The sequence below is a fragment of the Struthio camelus genome, chromosome 16, assembly GCF_040807025.1.
Source record: "Struthio camelus isolate bStrCam1 chromosome 16, bStrCam1.hap1, whole genome shotgun sequence".
In the NCBI taxonomy this organism is placed as follows: domain Eukaryota; kingdom Metazoa; phylum Chordata; class Aves; order Struthioniformes; family Struthionidae; genus Struthio; species Struthio camelus.
The window spans coordinates 18,122,256-18,146,213 of NC_090957.1; the positions used below are offsets into that span (position 1 = coordinate 18,122,256).

General features: G+C 57.1%; 4 protein-coding genes across 5 annotated transcripts in view; 3 read left to right on the forward strand and 1 right to left on the reverse strand.

Moving 5' to 3' along the window:
- Positions 1-7,228, forward strand: part of NXN (nucleoredoxin) — a 69,218-nt gene extending 61,990 nt beyond the window's left edge. For both annotated transcript variants that reach the window (XM_068910503.1, XM_068910504.1), the window contains 2 exons: positions 2,025-2,149; positions 6,052-7,228. In XM_068910503.1, the coding sequence (XP_068766604.1) occupies positions 2,025-2,149; positions 6,052-6,234 (308 nt within the window). In that variant the 3' untranslated portion in view covers positions 6,235-7,228. The remainder of the gene's footprint in view (positions 1-2,024; positions 2,150-6,051) is intronic.
- Positions 7,229-10,409: 3,181 nt separating this feature from the next.
- On the reverse strand, positions 10,410-12,623 carry MRM3 (mitochondrial rRNA methyltransferase 3). Its single transcript, XM_068910505.1, has 4 exons — positions 12,355-12,623; positions 11,855-12,099; positions 11,269-11,436; positions 10,410-11,069 (listed from the first exon to the last, which is right to left on the reverse strand). Exons 1-4 carry the CDS (start codon positions 12,621-12,623, stop codon positions 10,507-10,509), a joined length of 1,245 nt encoding a protein of 414 aa, XP_068766606.1. The 3' UTR covers positions 10,410-10,506.
- Positions 12,576-19,429, forward strand: GLOD4 (glyoxalase domain containing 4). The gene is made up of 9 exons (XM_068910506.1): positions 12,576-12,795; positions 13,407-13,456; positions 14,215-14,335; positions 15,355-15,499; positions 15,716-15,852; positions 16,467-16,553; positions 16,792-16,905; positions 16,993-17,079; positions 17,593-19,429. Exons 1-9 carry the CDS (start codon positions 12,706-12,708, stop codon positions 17,656-17,658), a joined length of 897 nt encoding a protein of 298 aa, XP_068766607.1. The 5' UTR covers positions 12,576-12,705; the 3' UTR covers positions 17,659-19,429.
- A 576-nt stretch (positions 19,430-20,005) lies between these two features.
- Positions 20,006-23,498, forward strand: GEMIN4 (gem nuclear organelle associated protein 4). Its single transcript, XM_068910507.1, has 2 exons — positions 20,006-20,080; positions 20,179-23,498. Exons 1-2 carry the CDS (start codon positions 20,071-20,073, stop codon positions 23,358-23,360), a joined length of 3,192 nt encoding a protein of 1,063 aa, XP_068766608.1. The 5' UTR covers positions 20,006-20,070; the 3' UTR covers positions 23,361-23,498.
- The last annotated feature ends 460 nt before the right edge of the window (positions 23,499-23,958 follow it).

Sequence of the window (23,958 nt, forward strand, 5' to 3'; positions counted from 1 at the left end):
CCTGCTGCAGGCTGACCCCTGTGCCGGGCGGAGGCAGCAGCGGGATCGCCGGAGGGGCTGTGCGCGACACACTGCTGAGCGTGCAGAGGGGTTTGGGGTCTCCGTCACAAGGCTCGATCCCCTTCTCCGAGTGTTTGTCCCTTGAGCGCTCTTCCGAGCGGTGGTGAGGGTTTGCTGAAGGGCCTGTTTTGTCCGGGGCCTGCCGGCGAGGCGTCGCGCCGAGGGGGACTGACCTGGGACGCCGGCAGGGATTGCTTCCCGCTTCCTCACGTGCTCTTTGTTAGTAAAACGCTTTTTTTGCAGTACTTGTAACATGGCTCTTGCTCTTTCCCTTCTTTCCTTTCAGATTTCCTTTTGACCCTGATTATTTATTCAGTAGATCCCAGCAGGGATGTGAGAGCAGAGCCAAAAATACTCTCCCCAAGCTGGGCGGACCAGCTCGCCACGCCGAGCGTGATGGATTGGGGCAGTCGCTGCCGGCCTCTGGAAAGAGTTATTTTTATCTTGCTCTGAGCAAAATTTTTTCTGTCACCTTACTGCAAACAGCTCATTGGGAGAGCGCTCTCTGGCCAGCAGCTGCGCTTCTCGTTCAGGTCGGAGAGGACGCTGAGCCTTGGCGAGGTCCCCGGCGCCGCGCTCAGGTGGGGACGAAGCTGGCAAGCGCGCAGAGGTGGAACTGGGCGGCGCGGGACGGAGGCTGCCTGGCCAGCCCGGTCCTGCGGGGAGCCTTGCCCCGCGCCGGCGCTGCCCTTAACCGCTTTGGGGCGCTTTGGCGCTTGCTTCGTAGCTCTCTGAGCCAGTTAGTTACTGGTGTTGAGAGGTGGCGCAGCTTTTCTAGACGCCGCCCAGAGCGATGCCTGCGCTGTGCAGACAGCGCCTGAGAGACGTGGGAGGGCGCTGGGATGTGCTGAGCTTGCAGCGCGCGAGGTCGGGATTGTGTCAGTGGGCTTAACAAGTATCAGCTATGAATAAATGGCAAACGATATACATCCGCCGCTTGAGAGTTTAGGGCTAGGTTAGCCAGAATGTCGAGAGCTGGCCTGGAGCTTAGCCAGCGGCATATGGTCGTGTAAAAAAAGAAAAAAAAGGAAAAAAGAAAGAAATGGCTGCACAAGCCCCACAGCTCTACGGGTTTAGCGCTCTGTCACGTGTGCAGAAGGACAGACCCCAAAATGCCGTGCACAGCGTCTCTGGCATCCCTTTTTTGCTTAAAGGAGCCGGAGGGGAGGGCAGAGAAGTGCCGAGCGAGGCAGCCGGCCTCGGCTGCGGGCCGCAGCCTGACCTGCCGCAGCAGCCGGAGACGGCGGCGGTTGTATCGGATGGTTACAGCAGGGACCGCGAGAGCGGGCACGCTGCCAGGACACCTGGCTAGAGGAGCTGGTGGTCCAAGGACCTGTTTTTTTGGTTTTTTATTTTTATGTTTTCAATGCTAAAGTTGTCCCCAAGTTGAGATCGTTCCTAGATGCTGCTCAAGGACGCTGTCTCTCTTCTTTCCAAGTCGATGTTTGAACTTCAGTGCTGGCTGGCATTTGATTGATGTTTCCATCTCTTTCTACTGTACCTCTGTCAAATCAAAGCTGCCTCCACAAAGCTGCTGCCCCAGAGGCTCGAGCATCGAGCAGAGGAGCTGCCGAGCTGCCGTCCCAAGGCGGAGGGGCGGCGGGTGGCCGGCAGGGGTGGCAGGCAGCCTCGGGTCAGCGCGTTTGTTTGGGCTTCAAAACATCCTGACGCTTTTCAAGCTGCAGACCAGGGGTTTCGTGTCCGTTTGTCCCTGCGCTTCAGCAGGAGCCGCTCTTCTGTGGCATGTTTCCCCGTCTCTCGGGAAAAGGAGGTTTTGGCGGCTCCCTGATTGCCGCGCGGCCGCGTGGCTTTGAAGCGAGCGCTGTGCGTTGGCGCTCCCGTTTCCCCCGTGCCGCTGCTGCGGGACGGAGCTGCCTGTGCCCAGGCCCGTTTGCATCCGTTTGATCCTAACGTCCTTTTTGTGGTGTCTCCCTGTTTTGTCTCCCCGCGTCTGTGCCCTGCAGATTCAGAGGATGACGGAGAGTCAGAGGCAGCAAAACAACTGATTCAGCCCATAGCTGAAAAAATCATCGCCAAGTACAAAGCCAAAGAGGAGGAGGCCCCGTTGCTCTTCTTTGTGGCAGGAGAGGTAAGCGGGAGGAGAGCTCGGGAGCTGCCCTTCGGAGAAGGGCCACATCCTGCTCTTCCGGGGCCTGCGGAGATGGGATGATCTCAGTCGTACTGCTGAGCCAGGCCGTGCATGCGCCGCTGGGCTGGAGTCTTGGTGTGCTTCATACAAGGACGGAGTTGGGTTGGGTGCTATTGTCCCACTCTTCAGGCGGGTGAGTTGAGGCACGGAGCTATTGCAGCTCATCAGAGACCATGGAGCAGTGCTAGTCCTGAGTCCTGGCTCAGTCCCCTGCTCCTAGTCCTTCCTAGCAAAGGGGTCCCAGCCACGGTGCGCTTCACCTGAAAATCCAGAGCAGGGCAAAGGTGTCTCGGTTTCGGTGGAGGCGTTTTGGAGCGGGGAAAGCAAAGCTCCGAGTGGCACCAGCACACGCCGTAGCCAACGCGAACGCGCTGCCGCGGGCTCTCTGCTGGCTTCTCCCGTGAAACGCATCTGGAAGGCGGAAGCTCGTGGCCCGAGCTGGATTAAAACAGTTTAGAGGCTCTTCCCAGGGCCAGGTGAGAGATTGCTCCCAGCCCTTTGTGTCCGGGGTTTGTTCAAAGGGGGAAAAGGCTGAAAACGGGAGAGGGGTCCCGTGGGGACGGGCAAGGGCAGGCTGTGGGGAGCAGCTGGCCTCCCCAGCCGGGGCTCGCGGCCCACGCGGCGCTGCCACTGCGGCTTCGCACCCTGGGCACGCTGCGCGGGCCGGAGGCTCGGCCGGGCGGGAGAGCGGAGCCGAGCTCCGACTGCAGCCGGCGCTGGCTGCCCGGCCCCAGGCAGCGCTTCCCTCCGCGCCACGCTGCCGCTCTCCTCGCCGCCCCGGGAGCAGGGAAGGGCCCGGTGCTCCAGCCTCTGCCCTAACGGGCTGGCAGCCACCCAAAGTAATCGCTGCGGTGCCAGCGCGAGCTGGCAGCTGTTGGCCCTGCCGGCGAGCGCGGCCAGAGAGGCCGCCGGGCCGCAGCCCCTCTCGCTGGAGCAGTCCTGGCTCTGGGGAGGGGGGTTTCCCCGCACGTCCCCCTGCCTCGACTCCCGGCTCTGCCAGGAGGAGGAGGAGGGACCTGGCTGGCCTGGGGAGGTCGCCTGGCCCGCGGCCAGTTCCCTCCTCCAGCAGCGCGCCTGTGGCTCGCCTGGGTGGCCGTGGCGGAGGGGCCGCAGCCCTGCGGCATCCCGCCTGCCCAGCGCCCGCTGTCGGCGGCTGGTTTCTGGGGAGCAGAGCGGGCGGCAGCGTGGGACAAAACCGCCCGTGGGCACGGCCAGGGCCGGCGGCGGGGCGGCGCGCGGCCTCGCTGCCGCCGCGAGCGGGAGCGTCCCGGCCTCGGCGCTGCAGGGCTCCCACCACCCACGCTCGCGTTCCCCCGGGGCTCCTCGAGCTGGCCTCGCTGCTGTGGCTGCCTGCGCGCTCGGGGCGAGCGCCGGGCCGGGGAGGGCAGCGGGGTGCTTGGAGCCGGCCTCTGCTGCAGGCCTGCAGGGAAACAGGGCTTCTTCAGTGTCCTTTCCCCTGTGCAAGCGCTTGGTCCTGCTGCAGGCTTGAAAGGTAGGAGGGTTTTACAAAAAGGTCGACAGAGCTAACGGGCCCCCCTCCAGGCCTGCTAGCCCCGAGAGGGGCCGTTGCCCTGCGAGGGTGCCGCGCTGTGTCGGGGCAGGGGGGGCGCAGCCGGCCCCTGCGCTCGCGTCACGGCGCAGCGTGGAGCGAGCGGGTCCCTCCGGGCCGCGCAGCGCACATGGGGGCCCGCGGCGCCGCACCCGGCACCAGCCCCCGCGCGGCCGCCTCCCGCAGCCCCTGCCGTGACGGGCTCCCGAGCATCCAGCTCGGCCCCGCGCCCCTGAATGAGCCCCTTGTTGGGAAGGCAGTTTTGGGAAGGCCCCCCCGCCTGCTGCCCTCCCCCCGAGCCTGCGAAGCCTTTCCCTCCCCAGCCTCCCGCTCGCCGGCTGGCGCCGAAACATTGCCGCTATTCATGCGGCTCCCGACATCCCTGCAGCAGCCGGGCCGAAGAACGGGGAGCATCCGACGCGTCCCATTCATTCGTCGCCGCCTCGATAGCCCCGGGTCTGGGCCGGCCCCGGCACGCAACGCAGCCCGGAGCAGGCGCCTCCCGTTCCTCTGCGGGTGACGCCTGCACCGCTTGTGCGTTGATGGAAACGTTTGAGTTGTTCTGCGGCACTCGCGCCAAGGGTCCCAGGACCTCGACTGGGCTGGGCCTCGGGGCACCCGCGCGGCGCGGCCTTGCGCTGGCTGCGCTCGCGACCCCAGCAGCAGAAGGGGAGGCGCGAGACGCGTGACGCTGCCGGCCGCCACCAGGCGCTGCTGAGCTACCGGCCCCTTCCCAGATTTCGTTCTTTCTATCGCTGCCGTTGAAAAACGACCCGGAGAAACGCCCAGCTTTGGACGCTGCACGTTCCGGGCTTGGCCCCGGTAACTCGCTGCATCTCCCTGCAGCGCTCGGAGCCAGGAGCTGGAGATGAATCATCGCGGCTCAGGCTTTGAAGTCCGCAGGCCTGGCAGCGACAGACGAGCTGTTCCCTTTCCCCGGAGCCGGGCTGGGTCTGACCGATGTGAAGGCAGCCCTCCGCGAGCGGTGTGCGGCCGCGGGCCGGTCAGGGTTTGTGCTTGCCCCAAGACGTCTTGGGCTCTGCCTTTATAGTTCTGGGATTGGATCAAAAATGGGCCTTTTGTTTCATTCACTTTTTTAGTTTGCTGTCGTCAGCGCACGCTCGGGTCCTTTCTGCGCGCGCCTGTTGTGAGCCAGCGGGCCGGGTCCATCCCCGACGGGGGCCGCTGAGCCCCGTGGCAGGAGCTTGCCCCGCTGTGGCACTGTCACCTGGTGGGACTGGTGGTGCCAGCGGCGTTACCAAGGGGAGGGCGGGAGGCCTGGCCACCTGCGGCTGCCCCCGGGCCGCTGCGTTTCTCGCACGGGGCCGCGGCGCTCAGCCCTCCCACCCCACTGCGGCCGCTGCCGCGGGCGGTGCGGTAAACGCTGGCCGCCTCCGCGGTTCCCCCGGAGGGGCAGCGCCACGCCGCACCGCGCTGCCCGGGGTCGGTGCTGGCCTCGTCGCGTGGGCGCCTTGCAGGGGAGCGCGGATTTGAGCGCGCGGTCGGCTCTGCCGGCAGCGCCGCGGGACAGAGCAGCGCTCGGGGCTGCAGCGTGGCAGGGAGGCGGCGGCGGAGCTGCCACGGCAGGCTGCCGCGGGGCTGCCGAGCCCGGAGCACGCCGGCTCTGCCTCCTTCCCCGGGGCGGCCAGGTTGGCCTCCGCCGGACGGCGTGGTGACGGCGAGGGGGGCTCCTGCGGCTCCCGGTCTGCCCGCTCCTCGTGACTCGGCGCCCCCAGCCTGGGCCGCAGCAGCACCGAGTGAGGTTAGCGGGGCGCAGGGACGGGGACGGCGTGCGCGCTCCGAGCTGGTCACCTCCTGGTCTTGCTGCTGGGAGGTTTAATCCAGTGCGTTTGACAACAGGGTTTTCCAGAGAGGAACGCGTGGAGGGAGGTGACCCGCAGAGAGCCCTGCGGCTCGTCCTGGTGGCTTGGGAAGCAAGTCCCCAAACGCCGGCACTGCGAATGCCGAAACGCGAGCGCTGCTCCCGCAGGAGCTCAGCGCTCCAGCGCGGCCCCAGGGAGCGAGTCGCTCTGGGGACTGGCAGCTGCGCTCCACGTGGGAAGGGGTGGAGGAGCGCGTGGTCTCGTCCCAGCCCGGCATCAGTTGGCCCGGTTTGTTCATAACCGTAGCGGAGCGGGCAGGCGGCACGGTGCTGCCGGCTGCGCTCACGGTCACGCGGCACAAGCCCTCGTGAGATGCTTCTGGGCTGGATCACGGCGTCAGAGCAGCAGGCTGCTCCTGGCCGTTCTGCTTCTGCTGATGGTTTTTCTCTTTGTCTCGTTTTGGCCTTCAGGATGACATGACCGACTCACTCCGGGATTACACCAACCTGCCGGAGGCTGCGCCCCTGCTCACCATCCTCGACATGTCAGCCAGGGCCAAGTACGTGATGGATGTGGAGGAGATCACGCCAGATATTGTGGAAGCCTTCGTGAGCGACTTTCTAGCAGACAAGCTAAAACCCGAGCCCATCTAAGGGGGCTTCTGCACCCACAGACGTTATTTAAAACTAGGTCTCTCTTCCGCCGCTCACGGATTCTCCAGCGTGTTCTCACGCCCGACCCAGTATCCAACCTTCTTGTGGTGCCTTGTTTTACGCAGTGAATCCTTCTCCTAAGCAAACTCCCTGAGATGCACTTTCAGCAGGGAGTCGTTGGCGTTTGGAGACTTCGCTTGTGCTTCATGGTGATATATTCTCTAATAACCAGGCCAGAACTGTTACCATATTGTTATTTTATACACGGCACTAGCTAGCAGGCAAATTTTTCCGCGTGGTGTTCTTCTCAACATATGCATCAGGCAGTGGATGGGATTCTTGGGGCTCTTTTCTTCTCCTTCCCCTTTCCTTTCCTACAACCCTTGCAGGCTAAATTACTTCAAGGAAGCAATAAGGAGATTGTCCCCTTTGCCCCTTGCCCACCTTCCTTTCCCGCTCGAGTAACAGTGCCCTGACAAGGCCAAGTCAAAGTCTTAACTGCTGACAACCTCTGAAAGATGACAGCGCAGCCCAGCTTCTCCTCCTGGGGGTGAGAACTTTCTGAGTAGTTTTCCCATCTCCCACCTCAAACGCTTACAAAGTGTTGGCTGTACGCGTTGGGGGAAATCCACCCACCTGCAAAACACAGATACTCCCTCCCTCCAGCCCTGACCCGGGAGGGGGAACCACACCGGGCTGCCCTGCCCTGCCCTTCTCTTCCCATCCTCGTCTCGATGTTCTCGTCCTCGTCCTTGTGCTCGTCCCTCCCCCTTATCCCCTCTCTGGTATGAATTGTCTGCCCCTCTATGTTAGTTGATTGAGCTGTTTTTCGTAGGTGTGTCCCAAACCCAACGTTAATGGTGCTGTTCTTTAAAAAAAACCCATCCCTCCCCAATTCCTAACCCAAGCAGCACAGCCGAGCCCCCAAAAAGTGACATTGTAAAAACTGTACATGGTGATTGGAACTTTGTAATAAAACTGTTATAATAACCCAGTTCTCAGAGGTGCCGATTCCCACGTGCCGCCCGGCCTGTCCGGCGTTCAGGGGTGGAGGGAGCCTGTCTGGGACTTGCGTGAGGAAGAGGAGTTTCCCGGCTGGACGGGGGGCAGGTGGAGCAGCTGCCCCCCAGCGTGGTAGGTGTCGGTGCAGACGGCTCCCAGTGCCGTGGCGGGCAGGCCTGGATCCCGTCCCCCTTCCCTGGGGCCGGCGTAGCCCCCTCACGTCCTGCCGTGCGCCGGGCTTGTTGTGGGGCCGGTTGGGGTGCAGGCTGGCGCCTGGGGCAGCTCCTGCCTGCCCAGGGCCCCTTGCCCCCGCTGCGGGGGCTGCTGCGCCGCGGATGGGAGAGGCTGGGAAGGCCACGAGCGCCCGCCCCAGCCCGGACTCCCAGGCTCCAGTGGCCGTGGGGCCGTGCAGCAGCATCTGCGATCGCTTCCTCTGACAACCCCGGCGTCCCTGGCGGGGGGGGGGGGGTCCCGGAGCCGCGTCCGAGGCTGTGTGTGGCGCACGCTGAATAGCGCGTGTTGTGCAAGTCGCTGCTTTTCCTTGCAGCTCATTTGTCAGTGATGGCAGGATTACGGCCTCTCCCCTTTTATCACTGTTGCAGCAACCCACCCTGGCAGGAGTTGGGAAAAGCAGCCAGCTCGGAAAGGCAGGAATCGTATAAACCTATACTGTGTTTTGCACGCTTCAGGGACTCTTGTAGTCGGTGATGATTAACTGACTTGTGAGTAGTTCAGGAAGCAGCAGCACTGGCTGCTCCGCTGCAGGCCGCACAGGGCAGGCGTCGCCAAGCAGAAGCGAGCAGGAGCAGCACGGGGAGGCTGGTGTCCACTGGGCCTGGCCGAGGAGCCGGTGCTCGGTGCTGTACGCGGCAGGGGCACCAGCGCAGCGGCAGCTGCGGCGGGGGCACCGCAGGGCTGCGCGCACAGAGCGTGGCTTCGTTGCAGATCTCCCCCCGTGCTAAATTAACTCTAAGCCCTCCTCTAGTGGTGTTTGCTGAGGAAAATACCCTTTTCAGTGACCTACGGTCCGCCCTAGGGTTAAGGACTGGGCAGGGACACGTGAGTGCCCCTGGGCCCAAGCTGTGTGCAAAGTGGCTGAGCAACAGAACTGCTTCCAGAGCCCACTGCCACCTAGCGCGCACGGTGCCTTTGCACAGCGGGTTGCTGTCGGATTGGGGGCAAGCTCGATGTGCTTGTGGTTTGAAAGACAATTACAGTGAGGCTGTAAGCGGGACCACGTTGTCTATAGCATTTGGTCATGCTGTTTTGGTCATGCTATTATTGGGTCATGCTGGTTTTAGCCTAAATGTGGAGAACCCGTGTTCCCATCCGGCCCCTGTGGTTCGGGCTCCCAGAGAGGCAGGGGTGGTGGTGCAGGGCCTGAGCTCGGAGCGCGTGGGGCTGCTACAGCGACTGCCGGAGTTACTGCAGAGAGTCCCTGCTTGACTGTCCCCGGGGCGCTTGGCACGAACGCGGCGGGAACTGGTCTCTGGAGAAAGACTCGCTCGGCTGGAGCCGTTTCAGCCGTGAAGAAACGCCGCTGCCTGGCAGCGCACTGCACACCGGCCTCGCAGCGCTGCGCTCCCCTCCAAAGGCTGAATCTCTGTCTCAGGGTATTTATTTCTCAATAATATAATAATATAATATAAATGACTTCAATGTGATAACGGCAAACAAGAGCCAGAAGAGCTAGTGGGCTGGCAGTAAGTTTTATGACCAGCAGCCAGTGCAGGTGAGGCTTTTTTAAATGTGCAGTAGGATGCAGCTAGGGCTGGCACAGGAGCCCTCCATCAATAAACAGCTGTGAACACAGCTGAAGAGCATTGTGCAACACTGGCAAGAGTTTTCAGAGTGATGCGGGCTTTGTGACACAGCCCCGGGTGGGCACATGGATCTCCCAGCTCCGCGGAGGTGGGATACTGCGGCCAGGCTTGCTGCCGGCCACAGGGGAGGTGCAGGCAGGGCCCTGGGGTCCGTCCCTCCTTCCTTCCCCTGGAGCCCACAGCTCGTCCCGCTTTGATCAAAGTTCACTGCAAGTTGCAGTGCTACAGCTCCCTCTTCCCAGCCTTCCTGTCCCCTCATCCATAATTCATCGGTGCTGAGGCAGCTGCTGGAGCCGGGCGGGCTGCGGGGACAGACACTGCCACCTCCCGGCAGCGGAGCAGCCCCGGCCGGCCGAGAGGGCCCCGAGGTTCTGCCGCGGGCACCCGCACGGCCCCGGCGCGGGGCAGGGGCGGTTGGTGCCCTGCGCTCACCGCTGGCTGGAGCGCACCGCTTACCGCGTAAGCACGGGTGACAACCTGCTTGGAGGCCCTTCAGCCTCCGGGGCTGCGTGGGCCGGGGGGCTGCAAGAGGAAGGATGCGCTTGTCAGCCAGCGTCCCGCCCGCCGGGGCTGACATAAACACTGCTGCCTGCAGCTGTGCCGCAACCCCCTCGCGAGCCAGTTCAAGGCCTCTCCTGGAAACTGCTGGGTGGGCCTGGAGGGGCCCTGGCCCAGGGCTGCCGAACAGGAGGAAGCGAGAAGAGCCCCCCAGCTGGGGAGCTGGCTCCCGGCGAGGCAAGGGCCCCCACCCGCAGCCGACTTCCTACTCAACAGCATCACCGTGCGGCCACGGGGCCTGTAGCCACACACTCATCTGCCCGGTGAGCCTGACTCTGTTTTCTGCCCTTCTGGGGGAGGGAAAGCAGCAGCGCCAGATCCCAAGGACATCCACGCTTGCACTGCTCTTATGTTAAGGAACTCAACAGTGGCTCGGTGGGCTCCTGCCAGTCCTGGGGCCACGCGTGCACAGCGCTGCTGCTTCCTCATCTCACTGTGGGCAGCACAGCTAAGCTCCGCCTTGAGGTGTGACACTGAACTGTTGGTGCTTTGCCAACACGGAATGAGATTTTTAGCACACGCGAAGGGGCCCTTCCACGTCATTGTGAGAGGCGCTGCTGTGAAAACATTTTTGCGAACCCCTCTCTGGCATCCCTGGAGGGGCGCAAGAGTAGGCTCTGCGTATCTAATCCCACAGCCTCCTCCCCTCAGCAAACACGCAGGTACCCAGGAGACCGAAAGTTTCTCACGTTCCACTCACGCTATGGGGAACAAGCTGGGGTGGTGGGTGCCAGGAAGCGGGACTGGCTCCAGGCAAGTTCTGCCCCTGTCAGAACTACTTAATACACAGGATAGCACAAACAAAACAGCCTGAGCTGCTCTTTTATTAACTCCTCTGCCGGATGCCAGAGGAAAGAGATGCTTTTTTCAGCACCCGAATCTCAGCAGCTTAGCCTACCACAGGGAACGTCTGCCTTTCATCTTGCTTGTACCTCCACAGCAATTGTCTCTTCCCTTCAAACAGCACAATACCAGCAGCTATCGCAGAGTTCAAGCTGTCCACGCCTGGGACCACAGGAATGACCAGTCTCTTCCCCCCTGTGCTTGCTGCGAGGTGAAGTGCAGCTGGACTCAGACCTTGGGTCTCTCCGCCAATCACTACTGCCACAGGGGTTTGTACCCAGTTCTCGTAGTAATACTGTGCAGCGAGCTCTGGGACACCGACACCCGCCATTCCCTCCCCAGCCTCACTCTCAGAAGGATGAGCCTTGGGTTTTGATTTTACAGGAGCCTGCAAGTTGCTAGAAACAGAGACGGAGCTGCTGGCGCTCCCTGACGTGAACTCTGTCTCAGTCTGCACGCCTGGGTCTTTGTTGTCAGCCACACAGACCTGGACGCCAGCAGGGAGATTGCTGGGAACAGATTCCCAGTCCAGATTGGCAACGATGGGCACACGGAAGTGAGCTCCCATACCTGCACGAAGCACCTTTGGCTCCCACGGATCCACACAGCCTGAGACAGAAGGGAAGAAAAAAGTGAGCGTGCAGCAGCTCCAACAAACACAGAGATTCAGTAGCGGTTCCCCCAGCAAAGCATGTCTGGGCAGAAAGAGTCTTGGAACAGTATCCTAAGACCTCTTGTTCTCCGTCTTACCCTCAAATTTGTCAAACTAAACTCTTCCCTCCCCCTCCCCCCAAGAAAAGGCTCTTACCTTTGGTGAGCAGCACTTTTTCACAGCCTGCTCCTGCTGCAGATCTCAGAATAGTCCCCAAGTTTCCTGGATCTCGGATGTTGTCACAGATTAGGAGCACTGGCAATGAGTTGGTTAGCTGAGCAGCAGGATAAGCCATCTTGGCATGGTCAGGCTTGGAAAAGATCCCTGAGGAGACAAAGTGCTGATAGGCTTCTGACTCTAATACATCCCAAGGAGAGGGCTGACTGTGCTTTAGTTGGCCTCAACTTCACTATAAAGATGTGCCAGAGAAAGCATTAGGAAAAGTGCTACTTAAAAGAAGTCTGATAAGAGTTTGACACTTTGCAATGAGAACTATTTCCCAGTGCCGTATGAGCAACGTGCTATTAAAAATGGGCGTTAGGACCTTGAATGTACCCTACGAGCCACTTTCGCAGTTACCACAGCAGGGCAAATAAAAGGGAAACCTCTCCAATTACTCCACTCTTGACACACTGCCAGGGTGTCTGGGGGAAGCTGGCGAGGAGATAATCGTTATCCACTTATTAAGTGTGGAATAAGTTTCCCTTTGAGCAGTGTTGTGACTGTTTCCAAGGCAACTTACCTATAAGCCCCTGAGGAGTTATGAGGTCAGACCAGCTCTTAATGTCTTCAAATTTCACTTTCACTAAGTTGGCTCGTTTTAGCTCTGCCTCGGGCAGCTCCTTCAGGTGGCCCACGGTGCTGAAGAAGAGAGTCTGCAGCACAGCTCCGGCCTGCAGGGCATCCTTGATCAGCCTGTGACCCTCCAGCAGAACCTTCCCGTGATGGTCCCGAAACTTCCTCGACTTGGCAACAGTCACCGCTTTTCTGCGGAGAAGTTGATCAGAGAAAACGGCCGCGATACTAACACCGCCTGCAGCCCGAAGTTGGCCAGGCGCCAGCGGAGCACGCCGCTCGGTGTCTTCAGACGGGCGCTACGCTCCCGATCTCTCCCCCGACCCGCTAAATCGCCTCAAGCGCTGCAGCTACCGCACCGAGCGGCCCGAGGCGAGCACAGGCCGCGCCGGCCGGGCCCCCCCTCCCGAGCCGAGCCGAGCCGAACCGGGCCGGGCCGCGCCTCACCCCAGCCTCCTGTCACCGGGCGCCGCCTTCTCGTACCACAGCCCCGGCCCGCCCGAGCGCCGCTCCACAGCCGGCGGCGGGCGGGGCTCCGCCGGGGCCTGCCGCTCCTCGGCCGCCGCCGCGCCCCGCTCCTTCTGCGGCGGCAGCACCCGCACCGGGCTCCGCCTCAGCGCCCGCACCCAGCGCCGCCCGGCGGCGGCCTCGGGCGGCCCCGCGGGCCGCAGCAGCGGGCGGCCCAGGCCCGGCGCCAACCGCCCCAGCGCCGCCATCTTGGGCCCCGCCGGCGCCGGCGCGCGCATCTTGCGTCATCGCGGCGCGGCCAGCGGCGGCGGCGGCGGCGGCAGCTCGGGGATGGGGGCGCGGCGCGCGCTGCACTTCGTCTTCAAAGTGGGCGACCGCGGCCGCAGCGCGCGCTTCTACCGCGACCTGCTGGGCATGAGGGTGAGCGCGCGCGGCGGCGGCCGTTGGGGGGGGCGGGGCGGGGCTCGCGCGGCGGCGGCGGCCGTTAGGGGGCGGGGCGGGGCTCGCGCGGCGGCGGCGGCCGTTGGGGGGGCGGGGCGGGGCTCGCGCGGCGGCGGCCGTTGGGGGGCGGGGCTCGCGCGGCGGCGGCGGCCGTTAGGGGGCGGGGCGGGGCTCGCGCGGCGGCGGCGGCCGTTGGGGGGGCGGGGCGGGGCGCGCGCGGCGGCGGCCGTTGGGGGCGGGCTCGCGCGGCGGCGGCGGCCGTTAGGGGGCGGGGCGGGGCTCGCGCGGCGGCGGCGGCGGCAGCGGCGGCAGTTGAGGGGGGCGGGCTGCAACCGGCCGGCGCGGCCGTCGGTGCCCCCCCCCCCCCGGTCGGAGAGGCGCGAGTGTTGCCCTTCGCAGCGTGACGAGCGCGGCCGGGGGTGCCGGGCGCTGCCTCCCCCGCCTTCCGCTCTCGGAGCATGACGAAGTCCCCTACGGCATCGCGTTAAGGCGGCTAGCAAGTGTTCAGCGTCGGAACGAAACGTTGTTTTCTTTTTTTTTAAGGACAAAACCGGTCTGATCTTTCTTGGGGGGGGGGCTTAATTCATCAGGTCCTGAGACATGAAGAGTTCGAGGAAGGCTGTAAAGCTAGCTGCAATGGGTGAGAACCAGCGTTGCCTTTCTCTCATCTTTTGATTCTCCTAAAGCGCCCTTCAGTCGTGGTTGGTCGTATGTGACCGCCTGTCACATTATCTTCTAGGTAGATTTGTATTCTCTCTAAACTGTTTGTCACGTGGAACTAACGCCGCACCTTTTTGTGCTGGTGCGGGGTTTACAACGAAAGGCAAACGTTGCTGTGTTACACCCGTAAGCTCCCTATGGAATCATTTCTAAACTCTCCCGGAATTACATTCATTGATTTGGCGGCAGGTTTTTAAAATCACGGGGCTGGCTAGGGTCCAGAATAAAAATCCTTCCTGGTAGCCCCAACATCTTTTTTGCCTGTTCTGTTTTTTAATTAATAAAGCATCTTATAATCTGTTGACTGACTGCTTAGTTTTCCTACTTTATAATAAGGGAGTGCTTGTATAACTCCAGACAGTGAGCAGCTTGCACTCTTGAAATGTGAGGTGGTTAGAAGTAGGTAGAATTGTTTTTATCAGTTATAATAATTATGAATGACAACCGAAAATCAAAGCTATTGGCTATAGGCATGCCTGTCAGCTATATGCTATTGTATCACTATTAGCCATAATAAGACTTCTTCACGAGGATCAGCTTCTACTTAACGCAGAGGTTGCTGGATTAGCTGTATCGTTTGTTTTTTCTAGAAATGCACTTCTCGTCTTGGGGTGCAAACACTTGCAGTTTTTGAAGTTAATTTCTAATATTTGCTGCAAATAAATATGGTTGTTTTAGCCCTTATGATGGAAGGTGGAGTAAAACAATGGTGGGCTATGGACCAGAAGACAATCACTTTGTTGCAGAATTGACGTACAATTACGGTATTGGAGAATATCGACTTGGCAATGACTTTCTGGTAAGTGTTACGTTTAAAATCTGTCTTCTTACGATAATTTTTTTTTATTTATTAAGACTCTGTTCAGCATATAGCTTGTGACAGTTGCTTTTTCATGCTATTTGATTCCTTGGATACTTTTATGCTTGCTTGTGTAGTTCTCTCCAAGTTGGAAGAGCAGAAACTAGAGCAGAAACTAGAGCAGCTTTGTGTGCGTTTAGGAGACCAGGAAGTGTTTCCTTGAGCACCTTCCAACTCCTAGTTGCTGGGTGTAGGACGTATGGTATTTCTGGCAGGTCCAACTTGGAATGGTTAGCTAAGAAGGACCGTGCTATGGGAAAACACTTTTGTTTATCACAGTTGTTTGTTATATTTCTTTATTATTTATTATTTACTAGCTGACAGCCAATGAGGATCTCATGTTTCTTCTATGATTGTGTGTGATATGTTTGCTCATTGTTTCCCATAATCTCATTTTCTTCCCCTACTTTGAGAGGTGTCAAGGGACAGATGCAGGGCCACAGATGTCTACCTACCATGGTAGAACGGTTAGGAATTTGGTTTTTTGCTTCTGTACAGTGTGTTGTATCAGGCTTTTAAATCCTTTTTGCTTCTCGTTTCCCTTTGATGTGAAAGAAGAGTAAGTTAACGCGTTCTCAGTGTATATGTGGGATGAGAGGTCAGATTACACTTACTTTGCAGGAGCAAGATACCAGCTTCTCAGGAGATCATATAGTCTATCTCTAAGCAAAAGTAATCTGATTTGCTTCCGGTCTTCATATGTAGAGGCAGATTATTTCAAAGGGGGGAACTATGCACCATCCACTCTGTCTGGTGGTCAGATCTCCTTGACCACAACCACAGGTTGGATCCAAGATTGTGGCTAATGTAGCCTGGAAGGGTGAAAGGGAGGAAGACAGAGTTCTCCTTATCGATGCATATAAACTGGAGGGCCAGTGCTAGTGCAAGCCGGTGAAGAGAGGCACCTCAGTCATCTTCGCACCAGCGTATTTTGTATGTGTCCTTTCTGTTCTTGCTAGGGCATAACACTTGTGTCCAGCCAGGCTGTGAGCAATGCTAAGAAGCTGGGATGGCCCCTCAGCGAAGTTGCCACTGGTATATTTGAAACTGAGGCCCCGGGAGGATACAAGTTCTACTTGGAAGACAAAGAACAACGAAAGCAAGGTAAAGCATGTCCGCTTACTCTTACTTACATTCAAAAGAGGCCTACAAGTGGAATACTGGAATTGGCTGTGCATTTGGCTTGCAACGTTTTATGAAACAGGAGCATGTTTCTGTTTCATTTCCTTGTTGTTTCTCTCTTCATCTCGAGAATGTAAAACAATGAGTTTAAAACTACAGTATCTCTGTAACTAATGTGAAATTATTGCAATCTTATAGATCCTGTGCTAAAGGTAACTTTGGGTGTCTCCGATCTGCAGAAGTCTATTAACTACTGGTCTAATTTGCTTGGGATGAAAATATATGAGAAGGATGAGGAAAAGCAAAGGGTTTTACTAGGCTATGCAGATAACCAGGTTAGTCTCATAGAAAACTTTCCAGTTCTGATCTTTAAGAGTTGTATTTCGTGATAGAAGCTTCTTATTCATGAGAACAAAATCTTAAAGGAGAAAAGCTCTTCATAAAAACAAGTGTTTCTCTGACCTTTTCAACATTAGCTTTTATTAGTGCATCCTGCTTCTATCTTACCTCTTACACGTTGCAAGAGAAGAGATTCTCACGGTTGTTAATGCTTCTGGGTTTACATTTTAAATGATTTGTTAAAAGCATTTCTCCTTTGTGAATTATTGCCCAGAATGCTTATACAAATAGAAATCAGTGGTACAAGTTGACTGTTCCGTTGAGACACTTACCTGCAAGTGAACTTACTTGTTCAATGTTTTGCAAAGAAAGGCTGAAACTGTCAACAATTCTCAGTCTTTCCTACTTTGGATTGTTTGTGTGTGTGTGTGCTTGTGTGCACTTAATTCATTTTTTAACCAAAAGCTATGGCTTGCTCTGGTAGTTCTAACTCATTGGGAAATATGTATGTGGGTAGTTTTGACATCATCGGTATCAGTGAAAAGCTGGAGTTAAGTGTAGCGCTGAGAATAGTGTCCTTGCAAATTAGGCTATTTTTTTCCTCTTCCAGTGTAAATTGGAGTTGAAGAACGTTGGAGGAGCAGTGGATCATGGGACGGCATTTGGGCGGATTGCCTTTTCCTGCGCAAAGGAAGAGGTAATCTTTTTTCTCTTCCCCCTTTCATTTGGCCAGCTGGCTACTAGGAGATTATTTTCTGGTATTAACAAAATATCTCAGATGTGAACAAAGTAACACTGAACAGATGTTCTGTTCCTATTTCTTGCAGTGAGAACACAATGGAGAAACGGGCTAACAGGAAACTGTAAACGAGAACAACCTGAATGCATCTGATCTTCAACTGACTAGGGCTGGTCTTGTTTCTTTTCTGTTTCAGTTGCCAAACATTGAAGCACTCATGAAAAAGGAGCATCAGAAAATTTTAACACCTCTAGTTAGCTTGGACACACCTGGCAAAGCCACAGTGCAAGTGATTATTTTGGCGGATCCTGTGAGTAATATTGGCAAGACTGACAGATTTGATTTAAATATCTGTCTCCCAGTTATCTAACTTACTGTGCTGTTAAACTTGGTTTAGGATGGCCATGAAATCTGCTTTGTGGGAGATGAAGCATTTAGAGATCTGTCCAAGGTGGATCCTAATGGTGATAAACTGTTAGATGATGTAAGTAATGCTGTCTATGCATGAGTTTTCATACTGATCAGTTAGACGCCCAGTAGAATTTAATTTCCTTTCCAAGGAAGCTCCCTTTAGTTCCAAATGGAGTTTTTTCAGAGAAGCAAGTCATGTGGTGTTTTATCTCAGTCTCCTTTCCAGCTAAGGAAAGCAAATCAATTTTTAGAGTTCACTTCTGTGTCCTGGCTAGTTTTCCAGCCTTGTTCTCAGGGCAGCCAAGAGGTTGTGCATCTTGCTGGACCTGTCAAACAACACTTTGGTGCAAGTTACTGCAGAAAATGATTTGTCAGCTGCAGTAACATCCCTGCAGTTGAAGATCCTTCCGCGACAGAGAGGCACTGGCAGAAACCATGAGGTTTCCTCAGCAGAATAGCTTGCTTCAGAACTAGATTGATTATAAGGATGCTTTCTAAATTTGTGGGGCAGGCTGGTGAATGTCAGCAACCAGGTGTCTGGCTGAATGGGCTTCTGTTCTAAATACTAAAATTTTTCTTTGTACAGGCCATGGCAGCAGACAAGAGTGACAAATGGTTTGCAGAGAAAAACATGAAGAAGGCTTCTGCTTAGTTGGAGAATAAGACTCGTCTGATCATTTGTGCCTTGGTTGCCATCTGAGTGAAATGCCTATAATATGTAACGTGTTGTGTTATCCTCTTCAATAAGAGGCCAGTGTAATGCTGGGGGTTTTTTTGAGCTTGTATCTCTTAATGCTAATCTCTCCTTTCCAGTAAATGCTACGTGCTCCTTCAAATGTATGCAAAAAATTGGGTTGTACAGTAAGGAACAGATTGAGCATATGGCTTCAAAAACAGGAACCATGAGTTAATAGGTAGAAAATCTCTCACATTTCTCTATTCCTGTTAGACTTGAAAAGGAGGCCCAGAGTTTCTCCTCTAACACTGCTACAGCTCTCTGATATCTTGTGTAGTGCGCTGTTAACAGCTGTTAGCGTGCTGTGAGCAGCTGTCCTCAGTTAGCCTTCTGCCATGGTTGTGAGTGAATAACGCTTCTACGGTTTTCCTGTTTAATGTCACCAGAGGCAAATTTCTGATGTATTGAAACAAAGGTATTAAAAGATAATTAAAAAGTGGGACCCTAATTAATTGGCTATATTCATTAAAGAATTAAAATAGGAATTAAGTTTGTGGATGAAATGAAAGCTATTTACAGATGTTCTCAAACATTCACTATTAAAGCAAAACGTGAGGTCAATAGTAACATAAGAATATTACGTGGAAAAGGCCTATTCTGTTCCCATTAATGGATGGGATAAGTTAAGGAGAAAATTTCCATGTCAAAAGCTTATCAACAATGGTAGAGTCAGAGAGCAGGTACTATTAAAGCTTATTCTATAATAAATCTGTAGATTCATTAGAATCTGTGGATTTATTAGACTATCTAGTCCTCCAGTTAATTGGGTTTGGCCAACCTGGATTTGCTGCTCAGAAAATAGGTTTTCAGGTAGCTCTGGCCCTGAATATGGCAGCTGTCCTGCTTTGGTGATGAAGTTTCAAGCTGAAGCTGAGGGGGTGTCTACAGAGAACTTGACCATTTTGTAGCTATGATAGCGGACTCTTATTTATTGAGAACAGGGTAACTATCCTGGTGATGCATGTGAATATTCTAGTCTGGAAAATTATTTTCATTCCAAAATCTTTGCCTGGCTTTCACGGTGAAGTATGCACTTTGGAAAGCTGGATGGATTTCTCACTGGGGTCATACTACGTGAATCCACTGGATGTATTCGATCCCGTACCCAGCCCCTGCCTGCGTAGCTGCTCAGCGCAGCACACAGCACCGCACGTTCCAGGCTGGAGCCTGGCTGTGCCTCGGGGGGTGCAACAGCTCCGTGCCTTCCCCTGAGGGGCCAGGAAGTAACTTCAGATACGTACACATGGCTTTGCAGTTAGCTTTGATGTTAAATTACCTTTTGGAAGCAATGGTTATGGGTTTATGGGTTGGAATAAAGTCGCTCTGCTTTTGCTAGTGGAATGAGAACTTGGGAATACAGGGACTCATTACTAGCATTGTTCATGTTCGGCAGGCTAGCTGGCTTTTAATCTTTCTTCATGAAAACCTGAAATAAGTTTTACAGAAAAAAGGAGGCAAAATCAACAGCATTAGCAGTTGTGTATCACTGAGACAATTTAAATGCTTACGAGGAATATGCTGAATTAAAATGGGAAAAAATCCTCAATATGTTGTTTGCGCTTTTTGTTTCATTCGATTAAGCCAACTACTGATCAAGTAAAAATATTACACTTAAATTGTATCTCCACAGCCTGTTGTTTTGAAAACGTGCAATTAAATGAATAAAAGTGCTTTGTGGTGACGATGATCTGAGATCTGTTCTTTCAGCTACCCTGCAGGGCATTCTTATGCAATGTTCTGCCAGTTTTAATGTAATTCTCAACGCCTTTCATGCAAACAAAAAAAATCATTGCAAAGTTGTGTCAAAAGGGTGGGAAAAAAGTTCCACTCGCTGCCTGGCCTGGTGGGAAGCCCAGGCACCGCCCGGGGCTGCACCGGCAGCGGGGGAGCCTTCCCGTGCGCGGGTTTAAACCACGGCAGATGCAGAGAGGAGTTCTTCACGTCCGAAAAGTAGCTTTTAAGTAGCACGACCCCAAATAGATCGTCCAGAGCTGTTAAAGGTTTCCTACTGCCCCGGGGGGGGGGGGGGATGTGACACCCCCCCTGTCCGGGAACCGGCCAGGCGGCGGCGGCGGCGGCAGCGGCAGCTCCGCCGCTCCGCCAGGGGGCGCTGAGGCGGCGGAGCGCAGCGGCGGCAGCTCCCCCGCTCCGCCAGGGGGCGCTGAGGCGGCGGAGCGCAGCGGCGGCAGCTCCCCCGCGCCGCCAGGGGGCGCTGAGGCGGCGGAGCGCAGCGGCGGCAGCTCCCCCGCGCCGCCAGGGGGCGCTGAGGCGGCGGCGGCGCGCTGGCGTCACAGAGCGCGGCGGCGCGGGGCGCGGGCCGGGGCCGCCATGGAGGCAGGTGAGCGCGGGCGGCCGCGGGGGGCGGAGGAGGAGGAGGGGGGGGGGCGTCGGGCCGGGCCGGGCCGGGGTAACGGTGCGCCGCGTGTCCCCGCGCAGGGCCGTGGGGCGTGTGCGAGGAGATGGCCATCCTGCACGGCGGGTTCCTGCTGGCCGCCAAGCTCTTCCAGCCGCGGCCGCTGCGGGAGCTGCGCAAGGCCGACTGGCCGCTGGTGGGGCCGCCCATCGCCGACGCCCTGCGCGAGATCGGCGCCCGCCGCCCCGCCCCGCCGCGCCCCGGCCTCTGGAAGAAACAGGCCGTCGCCATCGTGTGGGCCAAGGTGCTGCTGCCCGGCCCCCCGCCCGCCTCGCTGGACCGGGGCTGGCGGGAGGACGCCTTCTTCTCCGTCGGGCGGATGATCCCCGACGTTAACCACACCGTCCTCTTCGAGCTGGCCAAGGCCCTCAACGTGCCCCGGCTCTTCGTGCAGCTGCTGCTGGCGCTGCCCCGCCACCTGCGCCGGGGCGAGCTGGAGCGCTTGGTGGAGTACGTCGCCAGCGAGACCTCCCCGGCGGACGTCAGCTTCTTCCTGGACGTGTGGTGGGAGGTGATGAAGCACAAGGAGGAGCAGGAGGACGGGACGGCCTCGACGTTCAGCGCTCTCATCCGTCAGCACGGGTCCGAGTCCTCTCCGGACGACGGGCTCCAGCCCCCCAAGAGGTTCAAGAGCGACCCTGTCTCTGTGACTGGCCCGCCGGCTGCCGCCAGCCTGCTCGTGGTCCTGATAGAGGGGCTGAAACAGACCTACAGGAGCATCACCCTGCCCCGCATGAGGTGCTACGCCTTGGCCAACCTGGCGGAGCTGCTCTCTGTGTTCACCGAGCTGGAGCCAGAGGGCAGGTCCCTCCCCGTTGCTGAGTACCTGGACAAGGTCAGCTCCGTGGTCAGCCTCTGGAACAGCGATGCTGAAAGCCGGTACCACCGGAGAGGGCTGGACGAGAAAGTGAGGGAGGCTGAGAGAAGCATGAGCCTCTTGTCCGTCGTCAAGCTCTCTGACGAGGAGCTCTTTGCTGGCTTGGACTTTCTCCGCACCTTGCTGCATGCCTGGGGAGAGGAGCTGCAGGGCACTCTGAACAACTCTGAGGAGCTCTGCTATGAGAGCTACCGGCTCCTTGATACGCTTACCACCCTCAGAAAGAACCTGGTTTGCTTCTCAGAGACTAGAGACCTGAGCGAGGACGAGAAGTCCGTAGTGCTAGAGCTGACACAGATCATCGGGGACTTTCTCAAGAAGATCAGCACCAGTCTGAAGAGCAAGGATTCAGACACCAGCCTTGTCTCTTCAGTTGCCATGACAATCATTGAGCGGAAGCTGGACCGGCACGTGGAGATGTGCTCCGTTTTTGCTTCTGAACAGACCTGGGCCTTTTCAAAGGACTGGGTTGACTGCCTTGTGAAAAACAAAACTCTCTTCCAGAAACCAGAGCTAGTTTTGAAATTGCTGGATACTGTGGTGAACTTTACTGTGTCCTCCCAAGACAGGGAGGCCCGAGAGTTGCAGATGCAAGTGACCAGAGCCATCCTGGAGTGTTACACTGAGCTTTCATTAACTGACAAGAATGAAGTCCTCTCAGGTGTCCTGGCTTCCTGGGGTGGTCCGGGTCTGTCCCTGAACTTGCAGGTTGTCATGGAGGGATTCCAGGAGGATCTGAATGTGACGTTCAACCAGATAACGCAGAGCGTGTCCGATCAAGGCCTGTCCAGGGCTGTGGCTTCTGTGGCCAGGCTCACTCTGCTGTACCCTGAGGCCACCGTGAAGAAGGTTTGTAATCTTGCTGTTGTCAACCTAGGAACACACCAGTTCCTTGCCCAAATCCTCTGCTCCTTCCCAGCACTGAGCTTCCTGGAGACCCACGATGATCCAGGCAGGCCACGCAGTCTGATAGTGAGGTGTCTGAAGGAGGCGGTATGGGGGAAGCTTTCCACAGCGAGAGAAGAGGAACAGTTTCTTGAGTTCTTGGCCTTTCTCATGCAGCCAAGCTCAGCAGCTCCACTTGTGTCACCTGCAGAGGTGACTAAAGCCTTTATCCTTCCCTGTTTGAAATCAGACTGCGCTCAAATTGAGCTGAGCCTGCAGATCCTCAGTAAGGTTTTGGGGATGCAGTCCTATCCAGAAGAGCACTGGATCAAGTCCTGCTACCCATTCCCGCTCCTCCTCAGCCTCTGCAAGCTTCTGGATGGTTACACAAGGTACTGGCATCGGCCCAGGGACCAGCACTTCCCTTCACTGGAGACCAAAGACCTGGTGGTGAACACCCTCTCCCAACTCTGTGAAGTGGTAAGACCAGAAGCCGCCCCATCCCCTGAGGTGTGGGTCCAGTCGCTGGCTTGGCTTCATAGGAAGTTGGCATCACTGGACTGGACTGTTGGTCTCCACCTGAAGAAGCTTTACGGAGACCATTTCAAGAATGAGGTCCCAGAGACGCTATTTGAGATCTGCAAGCTCCCAGAGGACGAGTGGACGTCCCGGCCTTTACCAGCCTACGGGCCGGGCAGCGGGCTCTTGGCATGGATGGAGTGCTGCTGCGTGTCCACAGCGCTCAGGGAGACGATGCTGACGCTCCTCACGGTCAACGTGGACAACCCTGAAGAAGTGAATCTCTTCAGCAAAGGGTTCCTGGTGGCCCTCATACAGGTCCTCCCTTGGTGCAGCCTTAGCGAATGGAAGAGGCTGGCGCATGTGGTCCAAAGCTTGCTGCAGAGGCAAGTCTTACATGTGCCGTACACGCTGGAGTACGTCCAGTACATGCCCCTGCTCAACCTCCGGCCTTTTGCCCACTACCTCCAGTTCTCTGTGCTTTTCCTCCGAGGCTTCCAGCTCCTCTGCAGCTCCAGCTGCTCCACTTGGCTGCCGGCAGAGGCCTGGCTCCACGTGGTCCAGCTGTACTGCAGCAGCCTAACGGACCTGTTGGGCTCCATCAAGAGCACCACGGTGCCCCCCGTGCCCCCCGCCGAGGACATGAACCCCACACAGGAAGTGTCCTTTGTCTGCATCCAGATGTTCTGCCATGTGCTGCATGTCGCTGCCATGCTGCCGGACAACGGGTGTGGCGAGCCGCTGGTGGTGGTGGCGTTGGAGGTCCTCTCGCAGTACGAGGCCTTCAGTGCCGCCGATATGTCCCCCAGCAACGCGCTGCGGAGAGCCAATGAGAGACATTTCCTGGAGTGCATCACGGACAATGTCGGCGACAAGGCGCTGCGGAGCACCCTTCTGCAGAAGCTCAGCAAGCTGGGAGCTTAGGCAGCGTGGCCAGCCAGGGAGCCAGCTCGGGAAGCTGAGCAGGGCAAAGGAGGAGAGCACAGACCCTGCAACAGGGGACCTGATAACGTGCAGAGCTGTAAGACCGATAATAAACCTTATCTTTTTTTCTCTTTTGAATTTATTTCCCCCCTGCAGTGTTTTCTCCCCACCTATCTAGGCAGTGACGTGGCCATATAAGGATGGATGGGAATGGCCACTCCAATTTCCCGGCTGGAAAAGCTGTGGATGCAGCTGTTGCTGACTCAAGGCCCAGGTCCCGTGGCTCCAGCCTAGCCTGGTAGCGGTCTGCATTTCCAGTGAGTCCACGGAGAGCTCAGCAGCCTCCGACATCCAGCTGTGTCAGGGAAATCACTTCTCTCTGGCTTGCCCCCTGTCAGCCCCTGGGTAGTCACAGGTGGGTTCCTGGGTTCACCGCATGCTGCCGGCGGAACGGGAAGCAAGTCAAGTGAGAGCTCGCTCATGACTAGCCGTCATCTTTGGCAATAAGTGTGGGTTGCTCCTGCCCTGAGCTGGGTGTGAAGCTGTAACCTGGATTGCGGTGTGTTCATGCCTCCCCGCCCAGAAATGAATGGTGTGT